Source organism: Nicotiana tabacum, chromosome 17 (genome assembly GCF_000715075.1).
Source record: "Nicotiana tabacum cultivar K326 chromosome 17, ASM71507v2, whole genome shotgun sequence".
NCBI classification, from domain to species: Eukaryota; Viridiplantae; Streptophyta; class Magnoliopsida; order Solanales; family Solanaceae; genus Nicotiana; species Nicotiana tabacum.
The window spans coordinates 46,989,574-47,009,334 of NC_134096.1; the positions used below are offsets into that span (position 1 = coordinate 46,989,574).

Genomic DNA, 19,761 nt, shown 5'->3' on the forward strand with positions numbered 1-19,761 from the left:
ATTGGGCGGATTCCAATAGAATGAGTATCAAAGTTGCTAATACCACACATTGGATTTCCACCAATAATGTTGGCCTTCCTGCTATTCCTGCAAAACAAAAAAGAAAGTTAGTCGAAAGGTGTGGAATTATGATGATCATTGTGTGCTGGGGACTTTGAATCTCTTTGGACAATTAGGACAGCTCCCAGATGTTTGTGGTTGTCATCCATAGCCATTGAAATAAGAGGTGGTGGTGTTCATGCATGGTGAGGTTTCTTATGCCTGAAAGATGGGGTGCCCATTTGGTCCAATATGATCTGACCTCTGATGTGGGAAGGGAGGTCAAGCATACTGTTAAAATGGGTAAGTTGGGGAATATCATGGCGAAGCTTGGATAAGGAGTCTGCAGGGCAGTTTGCTTCCCTGAAGGTGTGTGCGCATATGATTTCTTCATATTGTTGATAGAGGTATTGTAGTTGTTGAAGCTGCATCAGAATATTCCATGGGGGTTTGGATGCACTGCTGACCTAGTGTACTAAGAGAGCTGAATCAACTTTAAGATGAGTTCTAGTGAATCCATTCTCAATGCACCAATTGACTCAAATTGTACCAGCAGTAGTTTCTGCTAAATTGTTTGTGTCAGTGCCAAGGGGGGAGGTTATGGCATGAATGAATTGACCATGGTGATCCCTAACTATAACTCCAACTCCTATTTTTCCAGGATTTGTAAGGGCACTGCCATCACAATTCACTTTAACAAACTGAGCTTCGGGTTTTACCCATGCCACTTGAGTGGTTGTGGTAACATGTTTTATATTCTCTACCAAAGTGCAGTTGTCAATCCAGTTGGGAGGCCATTGGATTTGGGGATAGCTGGTCTTGAGAAGAAGAAGGACATCTGAATGGATAACAAAGAGTACCCTGGTGATAGATGAATTCCTGTTGCCATATTTGGCTCCACATATGTTCTTCCAGAGGTTCCAACATATGATAACTGGAGTGCTATCAAATAGAATTTTGTGGACTGTATTATTGGTTTTCAGAAGCCACCATTTCATCAAAAGTTGTCTGATTGGGAGGTCATCAGTATGAAGTCTAGCAATACGAGAATTTCTTCCACACTGTTCTTGCAAAATACCCTTTACTAAAGATGTGATCAATGGATTCCCCCTAAGATCTAACACAACACACACACACACCTGGTAATAGTAGGCCAACCAAAGGAGATAACTCTATCATCAGTAGGCAACTTGTTCCTAAGGACTTTCCAAAGACAAAAGAACCATTTGAATGGCATTCTTTTGTTCCAGATTTTCATATTGGAGAAAAGGTGCTGCTTTTTGTTTCTGATAACTTCCCAGACTGATGCACATGTAAAGTCACCTGTTGTGTGTGGTGTCCATATGGCTTTATCAGGGATGAGGATTGAAGTGAATAAGGGTTTGGAGGATTTGGGGGATCATATGTGTAGGAGCTAAGGCATTCAATTTCTACATGTTCCATTGTCCAGCTTCCCAGAAATGGGAAACTAGAACTTTACCTAGTTTACCACCACTATTTCTTTGATTAGCTAATGGACCAGTTGTAAGCCAATTGTCCCACCAGAAGCTGATCTCCCCTAAATACAATCTCTAATGAATGTATTGTTCTGCCTCTTTCCTATTGACCGTGAGTTTCTTCAATGCCTGAGATTGTCCTGTATCCCATTTCTTTGAGATATGATAAGATCTTTGGCAGTACTTAGCCAAAAGGAATATGATCCACAATGACTGATTAGTTCTAAAATTCCACCATTGCTTGAACTCCATAGCTTTCCATACATCCTGAATAAATCTAGTCCCAATGCCTCCTTCTTTCAAGGGGTATGCCATTTTTTACCACGAAGCCCAGTGATATTTATTTCTGTCTTTTTCAACACCCCAGAAAAATTAAGCAGCCATCTTTTCAATTTGTTTCATAACTGTCTTGGGAGGGGAAACAACTGAAAGAAAATGAATGGGAAGGGATTGCAGGACATGTTTGATGAGGGTAACTCTGCCTCCATAAGAAAGCAGCTTGCCATGCCAGCCTCTAATTCTGCCCATCATCTTAGATATTAGACCATTGAAGTACATGATTCTTTTCCTTCCAATGTATAATGGGCACCCCAGGTATGTGATAGAAGATTCCTTTCTAGTAAAACCAGTTATCTGTTGGATTCTGCTCACATTATAATGGAAAACACAGGCTGGAACCATGAAATGACTCCTGTTCTTATTGATTTTCTGGCCAGAGGGGGTTCATAATCACTCAGAATCTTCATGATTTTGTGGAGTGAGGATCTGCACCCGGAAGTGAAGATGAAAATATCATCTACAAAGCTGAGATGGTTGACCTGGGGACCTCTCTTTTCCATGTTGAAACAATTGAAAAATTGATCATGGGTGAGGTTGTTGAGCATTCTTGTTAGGAGTTCAACACCAATAATGAAAAGGGGAGTGGATAGAGGATCCCCCTTCTTCAAACCTCTGGTATACTTAAAGAAACCATGTCCGGTACTATTGACAATAACTGAATACCAATTGTTGGACATTGTCCTCCAAATCATGTCAATGATAATCTCACAGAACCCCATTTTTCTCAACATAATACAAGTGAAAGCGCATAAGACTCTGTTTTAAGCTTTGGCCATATCAAACTTGATCACAATATTGGCACCAGTATTTGGCTTTTTTGATTCCCTGAATAATTTATGTGTAGGCATAATATTCTTAGAAGTGCTTCTTCCACTAACAAATCATGATTGATTAGGAGATATGATCTTGGGCAGGATGGGGGCTAATCTGGTGCAAATGACTTTGGAAATGACCTTATTGATAAAGTTACTAAGGCTGATTGGTCTGAATTCTATTAAGGAGTTTGGAAATTCAACCTTAGGCATGAGAACCGAACAAGCATTGTTCATGTACTTTGGCATAACACAACCTCTGAAGTAGGCCAGGACAACATTGAGAAGGTCATGATTGATTATTTCCCAGTATGCTTGGAAAACTTTTCCATTCATTCCATCTGGACCTGTTGCACTATTAGGGTTCATAGAGAAGACCACCTTTTTGAGTTCCTAGAAGGTAGGATCTTTGATGAGTTCAGCATTATCTTCATGGGTGATCATGTTTGGAATATAGTTGAGAAGGTCTTCTCTTATCACCCCTTGTTTCAAAAAAGATCTCTTCAAAATATTCACATGCAGCTTCACCAATAGCCTCATCCCCTTGTATCCACTCTCCTTCCTCATTTTTTAGTTTATGAATGTACAACTTTCTTCTTCTTCCTCGAATTAAGCTGTAAAAGTATCTGGAGTTGGCATCACCATCTTTGGACCAGTGAAGTTGCATTTTCTGCCTTAGAACATCTTCTTCAGTCTTCACATATATTGTATATTGGGGTTGAATCGCATGAAGATCAGCTCTATCAGAAGGATCATTGGTTGATAACTATTTCTCTTCAGCTTCCCTAACCTTTTGTTCAAACACCTTGGGTAGTTGAAAAATGTCACCATATTGTTCTCTTGAGCAGACACTCAGTGCCCTAGAGGTAGTTTTTAATTTATGGTGGAAAATCCACATAGCACTGCCAACACTATGTGTGGACCAAATCTGGTGAACTAAGGCTTTGAATAACTCATTTTCAGTCCTGAAATTGAGAAATTTGAAGTACTTCAGATTGTGTTCTTGCCTCACTTGAAGTGCCAAAAGGAGGGGAGAGTGGTCAGAACCAGCAGTTGATAGATGGGTAATGGAGGTGTCAGGAAATGAGCTTAGCCAATTTTTATTAGCCATACCTCTATCCAGTCTTTTCCAACCTATTGAACAGAGGCCTCTACCATTTGACCATGTGTATCTTGGACTATAGAAACCAAGGCCAACAAGCCCACAATCTTCAATCATGCTGAAACAATCAATGCTCTTCTTCATTGGATATGAGATCCCACCAATATTCTCTTCAATTGAGGCTATAAAATTGAAATCACCAATGACACACCAAGGAACAGAACAACTGGTGGATTTCAATCTCAAAGTTTGTCATAGAGGAATTCTCATAGAAGGTTTACACTTAAGCATAGATAATAGTGACTTGTAAAGGATCATCAGTTTCCACATGTTTGAGTTCAATGGTCATTTGTTATTCATCATGGTCCTACACAATACCACTGAATTCCTGATCCCAAAAAACCCAAATCTTGTCATTAACATTGGCAGCCACTTTATGCATGGACATTTGGAGTCTGAAGTAGTTGAGTTGGTTGTGTTGAATTGATTTGGATTGAAGGAAAGTTTCAAGGACAACAATGAAAGAGAGTTGGTGAAGTTTTTTCAGAAGTTTGAGCCTTTCAATAGCTCTAGAGGTTCTTATGCCTGCATTCCAAATGATTGTACTAGTCATCAGGAAATGGGGAGGTGTTTGGACTTTTGGGTGGTACTAGGGCCAGCTGCAGCCCTATTTCTAGTTATTCTTGGTGAAGGTCCCATCTGTCTTGGCGACAAACCTTGACTGGCTATCATGTGGTCTTTGTCAGTATCTCCATTAATGGCTCTAATGAGAAGATCACAATGTTGGTCTTCATTCAGGGCCACACTTCCATCTTCTAATTCATCTTTTGAAAGTATTGGCCTGTACTCATCAAGATCCATTTCCGAAGGAGAGAATCTATTCAATTGTCCATCTCCAGGATCAAGTACATAATGATAATCACTGGGTTAATCAGCTTCTTGTGAGAGCATTCTGTGCTGGGGATTCCTATTAGTATTTGGTTCCTGTTCTTCATTTGTATTGATAAATTCATCCTTTTTTGATTCCTTGTTAACTAAGAGAGGATGTAGTTCAGCATCATCAACACTTGCCTATTGTACCTCTATAACTGCATTTTCTTTGTTGGTGACTGATGAGTTTTTTTGAATTCGTAGTGCCTCCTCTTTCCTATGAAGTTCTCTTCTTTTCTTTTGGCTAGGATTGTTCTTGTTTTCACTCTTAGTGTGGTTGGTGTCTTGCACATGATCCTTTCCTTTACTTTTTTTGATCAATTATTGTTCAATGTCCTTTTCATAACTCACAGGAATTATAGTGTCATGAGAAGGATTAGCAATAGTGGTAGCAGGGGTATGATCAATCCTATGGTCAGTCATTTGTGCATCAGCACACTCATGCAAAACATGAGGAATCCCACCCCTATTTAGAACCCCTTCTCTAGTATCTATTGTTTCCTCCTGACAGATCTATTTTCCTCCAATAACTTTAGCAGCAGAAATAATAGGGGGAGCAGGGGAAATGGGTTAATTCTGGGCACCAGAATTTGCACTCCTCTCTAGTGGAGCTGGAGGATTGCTAGAAGCCATACCTGAGGTTTGGGGGTCCTGTTACTGATTCTTCTTTGGTATGATCTGATGCTGCTGATTGGTTGGTTGTTTAGCTATGTAAACAACCTGTTGCTTTTTATTGTGAGCACCTCCTTTTGATTTTTTATTTTTCTGTGTTTTCCATTCTTCTTGTGAAGGGTTAGCCCTAGTGTCTTTGGTTCTGTCCTGGTTTGTGCATTATTTTTTGATTGAATGTTCTGTTAGGATTGCTAACCTTCTGAGTTTTGGTTGTTGTTCTGAGTTTGCTACAACTGTGAGTGGTGGACTTGAGCCGATCCTACTGTTTTTTCTTGTTGTGCTTGTGCTTCACTGATCCTTTTCTTTTGTAGGTCTTCATTCTTGGATTATGTAGGACATGCATGAGTAGTGTATCCTAGCAATCTACAGTAGGAACAATAATATAGAATGCTTTCATACTGTATCTCTAGCCATTGACCATCCCCATTTTCATCTTGATTGTTATCATAGCCCAACCAAACATGGTGTGGTCTGTCCTTTAAAAGATCGATCTGCATATTAACCTTAGCTACACTTCCCCTTGTTTTTTGAAATGGTGTAAGGTCCAGAAATAATGATTTGCCAATATGAGACAGAAGTGGGGTGAGGATCTCCATGTAATAAAAATGACATGGGAGTTCTGGGATGACAATCCATACTGGCACAATTGGATAGTCTTCATTTGGCTTAAAAAGAGGTATCCATGCTTCTAACTTCATCATTTGACCTTGGATGTATATGAATTGCTTGTTCCAGACTGTGGCATGATCATATTCATTGTCTAAGTCAATGTAGACATTTTTATCATTGAAATGGGCAATCTTGACTCCTCTTTTAAGATCATTTTGAGTGATGAAACTTCTTATAATGACTTCCATTCTAGGCATGGTATTGGAAAATTTCCCTACCACTGTGTATTTGCACATGGTAGCTAAGTTGACCATGTAGTTTTCCTTTTTGAACACAACTGCAGGCATGCCTTGTTTGGTGGTCAGTTTATGGGGGTGAAAGACATTGGTGTTCTTTCTGCTTCAAATCTTGCTCTTATCTTTGTAGCATATGAATGGGTGACTGTAGGTGGGGGTGGTTCAACATTGTTGGGGTTCTTTTTGGGTTTTTCTTTTGTTCCAGAAGGATGGGGTTTTTCTTTGTTAACATCTGGGATGGATGAAGTAGTAATTGTTGCTTGGGAGGTTTGGTTCTATGGGGGGATCTTCTTGGAATGTTTGTCAAAGCTTGCTGAGATCTTAGGGTGGCTATTTGTAGAGGTTGGGACAGGTTGTTTTGACTGTTGTAGGCTAGGTTGGGACTTTGGCTCGCTAGTTGTTTAGCCTTACAGCTCAACAAGTTTCATCACACCTTTCTCTTTAGGATCATGGGATTGTAAGGGGGATGTAGTGAGGGTATTTTGCATATTTGCTGCAGGGATTTCATTGTGGTTTTTCTCAATAAGGGTCACAGGTACAACATTGGCACTTAGATCAACCAACATGGCAAACTGAGTGGATAAAATGGTATGATCATCACTTTGGAGGAAGTGTAGTTGAAACTTTCTTTGTCAATTACCTTCTATGTCACATTGTGATATTAGGGAAACATCAGGTTCGATCAAATTAGCTTCAGAACTCTCCTGTGCATTTCGTCGAACACCTGTGACAGTTAAGTCTGCTGGGAGTGTCTTTTGGATTGTTGCGTCGATTGAAACATTGTTGAGGCAATTTGATTGCTCATTATCAATCTCCTGAGCATAACTAACAATTTGGCATTGGTCTTGGCCATTTTGGATCGCCGGAACACCATCGCCGACAACCTGGTGCATTTTTAGGTTCTTGAGCTGATCATGATGATCGAATGCCATAATGGATTGGTCTGAAACTTTGCTTGCATGGTCCTTAGGTGTTGGAGATGAATTTCCAATAGCCAATTGATCATAATTTGGGCCAAAATTGGATTTGCCTTTTTGTCAAACACTTGGAGTGTTCACGCTGTCAGGAATATTTGATTCCAAAATTAGAGCTTGTGATTGATACCCATGTGAAATTGGAGGTGCAATCAGATCCTCCTAATCAAAACGAGCATATTGGTATCGATTTTCCCCATTTGGACCCCTAGAACACTATCGAAGGCCATTTCTGTTACGCCAGAAATCTGTAACTCGTTGGAGACGATGATTCCCACAATGGAAATGCCTGAAATTTGGTGGAGTGGTGTGCCTGATGATGGAGAAGAGTTTCCACGGCTTGGAATTTTGAAATCTGGCCCAGAACTCGCTTGGGAAATTTCAGAGGATCCCAGGCATTTTTTGTGAGCAGTGATCCCTGCGCCTTTTTGGAGATCAGTCACGACTAGGATGTTATTTTGGAATGGGGTTTGTTGGGGGAGGTGTGCATTTATAGGACGTATCTTTTGGTGGTGGTCCGACGGTTTTTCACCGGTGGACGGAGGCACTGTGGCCATTTCGCCACTGGCGTGTTACTGTAGCTTTCAGTCGCTTGTATGGAGAGGATTTTGGAAAGTGGCGCAGGGAAGATGGCTTTTTTTATATATGGGGTTTGAGAGTCGTGTTTAGGGAGAGAACTTCACGGGACAAGTGTTAGTGTGTCACTTGTGTTTGCCTCTTCGTGGGGTTGTTTTCTCGATATTTTGTACTCTCTTTAATATAGTGGATTGCTCATCTGAGCCGTGGACGTAGGTCAATTGACCAAACCACGTTAAATATTTGTGTCTCTTTTGGTATATTTCTCGTTTGTTGTCTGATTTACCGTCATTCAAGGTTTGCATTACTAGCTTCCGCATGACACATGACTTTTTCGGTACTAACAAGTGGTATTAGAGCATGGTTCAAGATAGGTTCATCTTGGCAGGTTTAGTTCTAGCCGCAACCTATTTGATGGAAATCATGATTTTTGTCTGAGAAATAATTGCACCGGAGTACTACGCATGTTGAGACAAACTTTGTGGTGTAGATTTGGAGATGCGACATGTTGCAGGTTATGTGAAGAAGGTGGATCAAGTTTATGTTATCAGAAAATCCAGGCCAAGTGGGAGAATTGTTAGGTGTTGTCCTAATTTGTTTACCATATTTGGTTTTCCTATCTCTTGAAAGAAAGGGCAACATATTTACCATAATTGGATTTTTATTCTTGTAGAAGAAAATTATAAATCTTCCATATTGGCTAGTCCTTTTTCTTGTAGGAAAAGGTTTGGACTTCTATAAATTGAGGATCCTTCCTTCTCATTCAGTAGCATCCACAATGTAGCCATATGGAGTTTAAGAGTTGTGTTTAGGGGGAGAACTTTACGGGACAAGTGTTTGTGTGTCACTTGTGTTTGCCTCTTCGTGAAGTTGTTCTCTCGATATTTTGTACTATCTTTAATATAGTGGATTGTTCATCTCCGCCATGGACGTAGGTCAATTGACTGAATCACGTTAAATGTTTGTGTCTCTTTTGGTGTATTTCTCGTTTGTTGTCTGATTTATCGTCGTTCAAGATTTGCATTACTAGCTTCCGCATGACACCTGACTTTTTCAATCCTAACACCCCTAAGCTAATAGCGTTTGCAATCTATGGTTCCCATTCATCTTTATTATGGCCACGTAGATCTAACCCCATGAACAATCCACACACCAAGCCCAAAGCACCGAAGTCTGTGTTGGCTGGATAACTTATAAGAAACAATGTCATAGTCCCCACGACGGTAGTGAATTTTGACCTGAATAACCAAGGACTCTTGCTTTTGCATTAACTAAAACAACCTTCCAAACAACGTTGTAGAGTGGTCCTAAGAAGTTGCACAATTTTCCAAAATGTTCAGGTATATTATCTCCAAACATACTTATCCAGGAATCCTCTATCTAAACGAATAATAGAGAGAAGGACATCAATGAGGTACCAATCCAAATAAAATGGTTTTGTAGCTCCCGGTCCCGATGGGTTGAGCATGAAGTAGCAGGAAAAAGCCGGATAATAAAAGCATAGCATGGCCACAGAACTTGAAAAAAGTTTTTACAACCATGGCAACAGCCAAGTGAAGGAAGAGGAGACAAAGATGGAAGAGAGAAAAAAGTGATGTGTGATAGTGAGAGAAATATTGTGTGTGATAATACTAAACCTTTATTACAAAATACCGCCCTAATCCGGGTTCGAATTTGCTCCAGTAGTAGAGGCTCCGGTAGATATCAATATATACCATTGTTAATCAATGCCACATGTCCAAGAAATTTTTTAAAGGTTAGGATCTACTTTAGTTATTCATAAAATTTAATGGTAAAAAGATATGAAATAAATAAAGAGAACAAAAATATGAACATTTGAAAGTACTGTCTTCTTCTTCTTCTTCTTCTTCTTCTTCTTCTTCTTCTTCTACTACTTCTAATATGCTATAACCAACTGATAATTTAGTTAAGCAAAATCATCATCTTCTTTTTTAAATAAAACCTCTTTTAATATCATATTTTTGTATTACATTTGAAAAGCTACAAAGACAAGAAAGTCGGATCAACTCATTTGTTGTTATATTTCTAATTATCACAATAATACATTTATTTATTATTTCTTAAAATTTTGCTTTTGATTATTCTTTTGTTTAGTTTTTAGAACATATTATATATGCATTGTTATATTATCTTATTGTAAAGTTAATATGTTCATATTATGCAACTTGTAGCCACTATTTTTTTAATTACCTTTTAACTTGATTATAGCTTATTAAAGTTAAAAGAGAACAAAGTCTTACAAAAGTTTGAGTTCGGCAACAATTGTTTCTTTTTTATTTATATTATTTAAACCATTAATAGGGAAATTAAAGTTAAGATTCATCCCAGCCTTTGAATGATATTCTAAACACGCGGCATTGATTAACAATAGTATTGATAACTTCTAGAGCTTTTTCACTGTAGCAAAATGTAACGACCCGACCGGTTGTTTTGAGTATTATAACCCCGTTCCCCCATTTACCGCTCAATTTATACTTTACAATCGTTTTATGACTTACCGGGTTAGTTGGTTCGGGTCCGAAAGGATTTTCGGAGTGAAATGAGACACTTAGTCTCATAATTTAAAAAAATAATTAAGTTAGAAAAGTTAACCGTATGCGAATTCTAATAATTCCAATAGCTTCATATGGTGATTTTGGACTTAGCAGCGTGTTCGGAAAAATATTTGGAGGTTCGTAGTTGAATTAGAATTGAAATGGCGAAAGTTGAATTTTTGGAAAGTTTGACCGGGGGGTTGACTTTTTGATATCGAGGTCGGAATCCGATTCTAAAAATTTGAATAGGTTTGTTATGTCATTTATGACTTGTGTGCAAAATTTGAGGTTAATCGCAGGTACGCAATGGGCATCGCAGGTGCGCAAGGTTCGTAGAAGCGGACAGAAAACTCGCACAAGCGATCTCACAGGTGCGAGGTGGGATGCGCAGAAGCGGAGGCTGGGCTGGTGACTGTGGAGCGCAGATGCGGAAGGCATATCGTAGGTGCGGACACGCACCAGCGCGTGGAGGGTCGCAGAGGGGATAATGTGCGCAGAAGCAGGGAAATAATCGTTGAAGCTGTTGCGCAGAAGCGGTTAAAATTTCTGCAGGTGCGGAACCTCTGAACAATGTACAAAAATAGAGGGTGCATGATTTTCTCATTTTTGGACATTCCAAACACGGGTTGAGGCGATGTTTGAGCGAGAAATCACGGGAAATCTTGAGGTAAGTCACTTGTGATCATTTCTATTCTATAATATTGAATTATCATCGAATAATCCGACTAGATTACATGTTTTTGAGGTTTAAATCGGGGATTTGAACCTAGGGATTTAAAAGTAAGATTTAAGGATTTGAAGGTCGAGTTGAGGTCGAATTTTAGTAAAATTGGTATGGTTGGACTCACGGTTGAATAGGCTTTCGGATTTTGTAAGTTTTGTCGGGTTCCTAGATGTAGGCCCCAATGACGATTTTTGAGTTAAATGTAGGATTTTATTAGAAAATTAGTATTTCCTTATGGAATTAATTCCAATAATTTGTATTGACTGCATCAAAATAATTTTGGCTAGATACGAGGCTTTCAGAGACAATTCACGAGGCAAGGGCATAGCGAAGTGAGAAATTACACGGTTTGAGGTAAGTAACACTTTTAAACTTCGTTCTAAGGGTATAAATCCAGGAATTGGGTTATATAAATTGTTTTGAGGTGATGCACACGATAGTTGACGAGCGTGTGGACGTGCACCATTGAAATTGTGACTTGAATAAATTTTGTGAAGTTGTAAAAATTAAAGAATCATGTTATTATCTGAACATTTCCCACGTGTTAGAGAAATTGAGTTGAGGATCTTATTAAAGATCATGTTTAGGCTATGTGCCGATATTTTGGGACCCATGGGGTCGTGTTTCTGTTAAATTAATTGTTTTAAAGATGTGCATTTCACACTCAGTCATATTAATCCACTATGAGGATATTTATGGAATCGAGTTGCGCGCCGCATCAGGCCATATTGGCTTTATATATAATATTATTATATGGATCGGGGCTGCCCGCCAGCAGCAGGCCTTATAGGCTTTATTATTATTTTGGGACCGGACTTCACGCCGCAGTAGGCCATATCGACTTTATATAACGCTTGGGCTGAATGAGCCCCTCCGGAGTCTGTACATACCCCCAGTGAGCGTAGATGATTATATATTCGGGATGGACTTCCCACGATATGGACTTGCCTTACTTATTTATATTGTGATGCATTTTCCCTGGACATGGATCTTGTCCGCAACATATACATTTGAGGATAAATTACCCCAGGGATGGATTGGCCTTATACGATACTCAGTCGATGTGTATATATATACGGGATGGAATATCCCTGGGATGGATTGGACATAAACAGTATCGAGTGACCAAATAATTTGTGACCAGTATTACATAAGGTCTTTCTATTGATATATCATATTCCTCATATTATGTAGTATTCATCTATTTGACATGTACTGAGTTTAACTGTTGAACTTGAAAGCATGCCTATATTTTTGTACTATTATTTATACTGGACTGTACCTGCAGAGCTCGTCACTACTTTCAGCCCAGAGGTTAGTCTTGTTAGTTATTGAATTGGTTGTACTCATACTATATTTTGCACCTCGTGTGCAGATCCAGGTGCACCAGGATACGACGGCTGTTAGATTTCAGAGCTATTTCTATTGGAGACGCTCAAGGTAGCTTCTTGGCATCCGCAGACTTTGACTCTCTTCTTGTTTCGTTATTATACTGTTCTAAATTTTCAGACAGTAATTTTATCAGTCAGATTTATATTAATTTAGATGCTCATGTACTTGGTGACACCGGGTTTTGGGAGTGATTGTACGTGTATTGTGAGAATTCTTCCGTTGAATTTAAATATTCTATTTTCAAACTTAAAAGATATGATGGTTATTGAGATTTTTGGCTTGTCTAGTATTGAGATAGGCGCGATCACGACATGTGGGATTTTTGGATCGTGACAAGTTGATATCAGAGCTAGGTCACATATGTCTCACGAGTCATGAGAAAGTTTAGTAGAGTCTTGTGGATCGGTACAGAGACGTCTGTACTGATCTTCGTGAGGCTGCCGAACCCTTAGGAAATTTCACTTTCTTGTATTCTGTCGTGCGAATTTGTTGATTCCGGAAGTCAAATTTCTGTTATTCTATTCCCTCACAGATGGTGAGGACACGTACTACCAGATCGGATGGTCAGCCACCAGTGCCACCATTTAGTGCTGCGAGAGGTCGAGGTCGTGGTAGAGGCCAGGGCCGAGGTAGAGGTCGAGGTATAGCTCGTGCAGCAGTTGGAGCAGCACTTGTAGTACCACCAGTTTTTCCAGCTCAGGAGAAGATTCCGGATATAGTTGAGCCGACGGGACTAGCTCAGGCACCAGCTGCACCTATTGTCATTCCAGGCCTTCAGGAGGCTTTGGCCCAGATAGTGATAGTTTGCACTGGTCTTGCTTAGGTCGTTTCGGTTCAGGCCACACCTGCCACTTCTCATACCGGGGGAGGTACTCATACCCATATTGACCATACTCTAGATCAGGTACTGCAAGGACTTTAGATACCAGAGGTACTACCAGCCCAGCCAGCTACAGCTGCTCAGGCCCCGGTAGTCCCCGTTATGGCAGATGATGAGCAGAGGAGACTTGAGAGATTTGGGAGGCTTCGACCTCCATAATTTAGCGGTGCTAAGTCAGGTGATGCTTATGGTTTTCTAGATAATTGCCAACGGATGCTTCGGACAACGGGTATTCTGGAGACCAGTTGGGTCTCGTTCACTACTTTTCAGTTTTCTGGAGCTGCCTTTAGTTGGTGGGAGGCTTATGAGAGGCGCATGCCGGTAGGTGCAGTACCACTTACATGGTAGAAATTCTCTATTCTCTTTTTGGAGAAGTTTGTGCCGCAGTCTCGGGAGAGGAGTTGTACACACAGTTAGAGCAGTTATGTCAGGATGACATGTCTGTGATGCAGTATAAGATGAGATTTTCTGAGTTGGCTCATCACGCAGTTTGGTTGGTTCCCACTGATAGGGAGAGTATTAAGAGGTTCATTGATGGACTCACATATCAGTTGCGTTTACTTATGACTCGGGAGAGGGTATCTGGTGCTACTTTTGATGAGGTAGTTGACATTGCTCAGTAGATAGAGATAGTCCGTAGCCAGGAACATGGAGAGAGGGAGGCCTAAAGGTCTCGTGGACCAGGTGGTTTCAGCGGTGTCCCTTCAGGGGGTCAATTTTACCGCGATAGGGGTCGTTTTTACAAACACTCTCAGACGGGTCGTCTAGTTCACCGCGGTGCATCATCCAACCATAGTTCATACGATTCTCATCATGGTCAGCCATCCCTCGGTGCCCTTCCAGCCCAGAGTACGCTCCATGCTCCTTTAGTTCAGGGTTCATCTGTACCAGGTTCTTCTGGTAGTTATTCTGATTCTCGAGGTCTGCCACAGAACTCGCCACCATTCTTTGAGAGGGAGTGCTATGAGTGTGGAGAGCTGGGTCATGTGAGGAAATTTTGTCCCCGCCTTACTCGAGGTCCAGTTCTGCAGAGGAGTCAGGCTACTACTTATGCACCAGTTTCTCCACCACCCGCCCAGTCAGCTAGGGGTTGCCCAAGAGGGGAAGGCCGATCAGGTAGAGGTCAGGCCCGATTCTATGCTTTACCTGCCAAGCCAGATGTTGTTGCTTCAGATGTAGTAATCACAGTTCTTATTTCAGTATGCCACAGGGAGGCTTTTATATTATTTGACCCTGGTTCCACTTATTCATATGTGCCATCATATTTTGCTCATTATCTGGATATGCCCCGTGAGTCCTTAGTTTCACTTGTTAGTGTATCTACGCCGGTGGGCAATATTATTATTGTGGACCGTATGTATCGATCATGTGTGGTAACTATTGGGGAACTAGATACTAGAATTGATCTTTTATTACTCGGTATGGTTGATTTCGATGTAATTATGGGTATGGATTGGTTGTCTCCATATCATGTTATTCTGGACTGTCATGCAAAAACCGTGATGTTGACGATGCCGGGGTTGCCAAAGGTTAAATGGAGAGGTTCTTTAGATTATGTTCCTAGCAGGGTAATTTCTTATTTGAAGGCCCAACGTATGGTTGGAAAGCGATATTTGTCATATTTGACCTTTGTGAGAGATACTGATGTAGGCACTCCTCCTATTGATTCAATACCGGTAGTGCGAGACTTTTCAGATGTATTTCCTGCAGATCTGCTAGGTATGCCACCCGACAGGGATATTGATATTGGTATTGAGTTGGAGCTGGTCACTCAGTCCATTTCTATTCCTCTGTATCACATGGCACCAACTGAGTTGAAAGAATTGAAAGAGCAACTTTAGGAACTCCTTGATAAGGGGTTTATTAGGCCTAGTGTGTCGCCTTGGGATGCACCGGTTTTGTTTATGAAAAAGAAAGATGGTACTATGCAGATGTGCATCGATTACAGGCAGCTGAACAAAGTTACAAGCAAGAATAAATATCCTTTACCGCGTATTGATGATTTTTTTAACCAGCTTTAGGGAGCGAGGGTGTTCTCCAAAATTGATTTGAGATCTGGGTATCACTAGTTGAAAATTCAGGATTTGGATATTCTAAAGATTACATTCAGGACTCGTTATGGCCACTATGAATTTCTCGTGATGCCTTTTGGGCTGACCAACGCCCCAGCATTATTTATGCACTTGATGAATAGTGTATTTCAGCCATATATTAATTTATTTATTATAGTATTTATTGATGATATCCTGCTTTACTCACTTAGCCAGGAGGAGCATGCAAAACACTTGGGTATTGTATTACAGAGGCTGAGAGAGGAGATACTTTATGCCAAATTCTATAAGTGTGAGTTCTGTCTTAGTTCAGTGGCATTCTTGGGACATATAATGTCCAGTGAAGGAATTAAGGTGGATCCGAAGAAAATAGAGGCAATTCAGAGTTGGCCCAGACCATCTTCAGCAACTCAGATTCGGATTTTTCTCGACTTGGCCGGTTATTATCGTCGCTTTGTGAAGGATTTCTTGTCTATTACATCGCCTTTGACTAAATTAACCCAAAAAGGTGTTCCGTTCAGGTGGTCGTATGAGTGTGAAGTGATCTTTCATAAGCTCAAGACAACTTTGAATACAACAACCCCAATATTGGTGTTGCCTACAGGTTCAGAGTCTTATACTGTGTATTACGATGCATCGCATATTAGTCACGGTGTAGTGCTGATGCAAGACGGTTGGGTGATTACCTATGCATCGAGACAGTTAAATGTACATGAGAAGAATTAACTGGTCCACGACCTTGAGTTAGCAGCTATTGTTCATGCCTTGAAGATTTTGCGGCATTATTTGTACGGTGTCCATTGTGAAGTTTATACCGATCATCGGAGTCTACAACATCTATTAAAATAGAAAGATCTTAATTGCGGCAGCGGAGGTGGTTAGAGTTGCTTAAGGATTATGATATCACCATTCTCTATCATCCTAGAAAGGCTAATGTGGTGGCCGATGCCTTGAGTCATAAGGCAGAGAGTTTGGGCATCTTAGTATACTTACCGGTAACATAGGGGCCTTTAGCCTTGGATGTCCAGGCATTAGCTAACTAGTTTGTTAGATTGGATGTTTCGAAGACGAATCGAGTTTTGGCTTGTGTGGTTTCTCAGTATTCTTTCTTTGATCGTATTAGAGAACGTCAGTATGATGACCCCCATCTGCTTGTTCTTAGGGGCACGGTTCAGCACGGTGTTGCCAATGAAGTCACTATTGGAGATGACGGTGTATTACTGATGCAGGTCAGGCTATGTGTTCCTAATGTAGATGGTTTGCGTGAGTTGATATTCCTGGAAGCTCACAGTTCGCGGTACTCTATTCATCCAAGTGCCGCGAAGATGTATCAGGATTAGAGGCAGCACTATTGGTGGAGGCGAATAAAGAAATATATAGTTGGATTTGTGGCTCTATGTTTAAATTGCCAGTAGGTGAAGTACGAGAATCAGAGACCGGGTGGATTGCTTCAGAGACTTGAAATTTCGGAGTGAAAATGTGAGTGTATTACCATGGACTTCATAGTTGGGCTCCCACAGACTTTGAGGAAGTTTGATGCTGTATGGATAATTGTAAATCAGTTGACCATGTCCGTGCATTTTATTCTAGTTGATACTAATTATTCTTCGGAGCGGTTGGCTAGGATTTATATGTGTGAAATTGGTCACCTACATGGCGTGACATTTTCCATCATTTCAGATCGGGGCACACAGTTTATATCACAGTTTTGGAGAGCAATGCAGCGAGAAATGGGCACACAGGTTCAGTTGAGTACAACATTTCACCCCCAGACGGACGGACAGCCCGAGCGCACTATTCAGATATCGGAGGATATGCGTCGCTCTTGTGTAATTGAGTTTGGAGGTCCTTGGGATCAATTATTGCCACTCGCGGAGTTTGCTTACAATAACAACTACTAGTCGAGCATTCAGATGGCTCCGTATGAGGCTTTGTATGGGAGACAATGCCGGTCTCCGGTGGGTTGGTTTAAGCTAGGTGAAGCTAGGCTATTGGGTACTTATTTGGTTCAAGATGCTTTGAAGAAGGTCAAAGTGACTCAGGAACGGCTTCGCACGACGCAGTCTAGACAGAAGAGTTATGCCGACAGGAAGGTCCGTGATGTTGCTTACATGGTTGGGGAAAAGGTTCTACTCAAGATTTCACCCATGAAGGGTATGTTGTGGTACGGAAAGAAGGGAAAGTTGAGCCTTCGGTATATTAGGCCTTTTGATATACTTAAGAAGATTGGAGAGATGGCTTATGAACTTTCTTTGCCACCTAGTCTATCAGGTGTTCATCTAGTGTTCCGTATATCCATGCTCCAAAAATATGTAGGGGATCCGTCTCATATTTTGGATTTCAGTACAGTACAGCTGGACGGTAATTGACTTATGATGTGGAGTCAGTGGCTATTTTAGACCGGCATGTTCGAAAGATGAGGTCAAACAACATAGCATCAGTGAAGGTACATTAGAGAGGCAATCCATTCTGAGAAGCTACTTGGGAGATTGAGCAGGAGATGCAGAGCAAATATCCACTCCTATTTGAGACTCCAGGTATGATTCTAAACACGATCGAGGACGAATGTTTGTTTAAGATGAGGAGAATGTAATGACCCGACCGATCATTTTGAGTATTATAACCTCGTTCCCCCATTTACCGCTCAGTTTATGATTTACAATCATTTTATGACTTACCGGGTTAGTTGGTTCGGGTCCGGAAGGATTTCGAAGTGAAATAAGACACTTAGTCTCATAATTAAAAAATAATTAAGTTAGAAAAGTTGATCGGATGTGGACCTATGTGTAAACGACCTCGAATTTGAATTCTAATGGTTCCAGTAGCTCTGTATGGTGATTTTGGACTTAGGAGAGTGTTCGAAATATTATTTGGAGGTCCATAGTGAAATTAGGCTTGAAATGGCGAAAGTTGAATTTTTGGGAAGTTTGACCCAGGAGTTCACTTTTTGATATCGAGGTCGGAATTCGATTCTGGAAATTTGAATAGGTCTATTATGTCATTTATGACTTGTGTGCAAAATTTGAGGTCAATCAGATTGATTTGATAGGTTCCAGCATTATTTTTAGAAATTGGAAGTTTCAAAGTTCATTCGGCTTGAATCTATGTGTGATTCGTGTTTTTAGCGTTATTTGAAGACTCGACTAAGTTTGTATGATGTTTTAGAACTTGTTGGTATATTTGGTTGAGATCATGAGGGCCTCAAGTAAGTTTTGGAGGGTTAACAGATCGAATTCGAACTTAAAAGAAAATTCTGAAGTTTTTGCCTTCCGGTGCAATCGCATGTGGAATTAGGCTTCTGCGCATCCCAGCTTGTATCTGCGAGCTCGCTAGTGCGAGTTTTCTGTCCGCTTATGTGGACCTTGCGCACCTGCGATGCCCATTGCGCTGAAGGACCCCCCCGGAGTCTGTACACACCCCTAGTGAGCGTAGATGATTATATATTCGGGATGGACTTGCCTTGCTTATTTATATTGTGATGCATTTTTCCTGGACTTGGATCTTGTCCGCAACATTTACATTTGGGGTTAAATTATCTCAGGGCTGGATTGGCCTTATATGGTACTGAGTGACTTTCTGTCAGTCGATGTGTATATATATATGGGATGGAATATCCCTGGGTTGGATTGGCTATAAAAAGTACCGAGTGACCGAATGATTTGTGACCAGTATTACATGAGGTCTTTCTACTGAGATGTCATATTCCTCATATTATGCAGTATTGATCTATTTCACTTGTACTGAGTTTTACTGTTGAACTTGAAAATATGCCTATATTTTTGTACCACTATTTATACTGAATTGTACATGCGGAGCTCGTCACTACTTTCAGCATACAGGTTAGTCTAGTTACTTATTGAGTTGGTTGTACTCATACTACACTCTGCACCTCGTGTGCAGATCCAGGTGCACCCGAATACGGCGGTTGTTAGATTTCAGAGCTATTTCTGTTGGAGACCCTCAAGGTAGCTGTTTGGCGTCTGCAGACTTTGACTCTCTTCCTGTTTAGTTATTGTATTGTTCTATATTTTCAGACAGTGATTTTATCAGTCAGATTTTTATTCATTTAGATGCTCATGTACTCGGTGACACCGAGTTTTGGGAGTGATTATATCTGTATTGTGAGAATTTTTCCGTTGAATTTAAATATTATATTTTCAAACTTAAAAGATGTGATGGTTATTGAGATTTTTGACTTGCCTAGAATTGAGATAGGCACCATCACGACATGTGAGATTTTTGGGTCGTGACAAAAATCCTCAACCCCCCCAATCCACCCCGCGTATTGGGTAAATTCTAGTGATAAACCTCTCT

The 19,761-nt window shown here is 40.6% G+C and overlaps 1 protein-coding gene across 1 annotated transcript; it reads right to left on the reverse strand.

Annotated features, from left to right (window-relative positions):
* Nucleotides 1-1,907: 1,907 nt before the first annotated feature.
* Nucleotides 1,908-2,593, reverse strand: LOC142171827 (uncharacterized). Its single transcript, XM_075235532.1, has 2 exons — nucleotides 2,354-2,593; nucleotides 1,908-2,243 (listed from the first exon to the last, which is right to left on the reverse strand). Exons 1-2 carry the CDS (start codon nucleotides 2,591-2,593, stop codon nucleotides 1,908-1,910), a joined length of 576 nt encoding a protein of 191 aa, XP_075091633.1.
* Nucleotides 2,594-19,761: the final 17,168 nt, after the last annotated feature.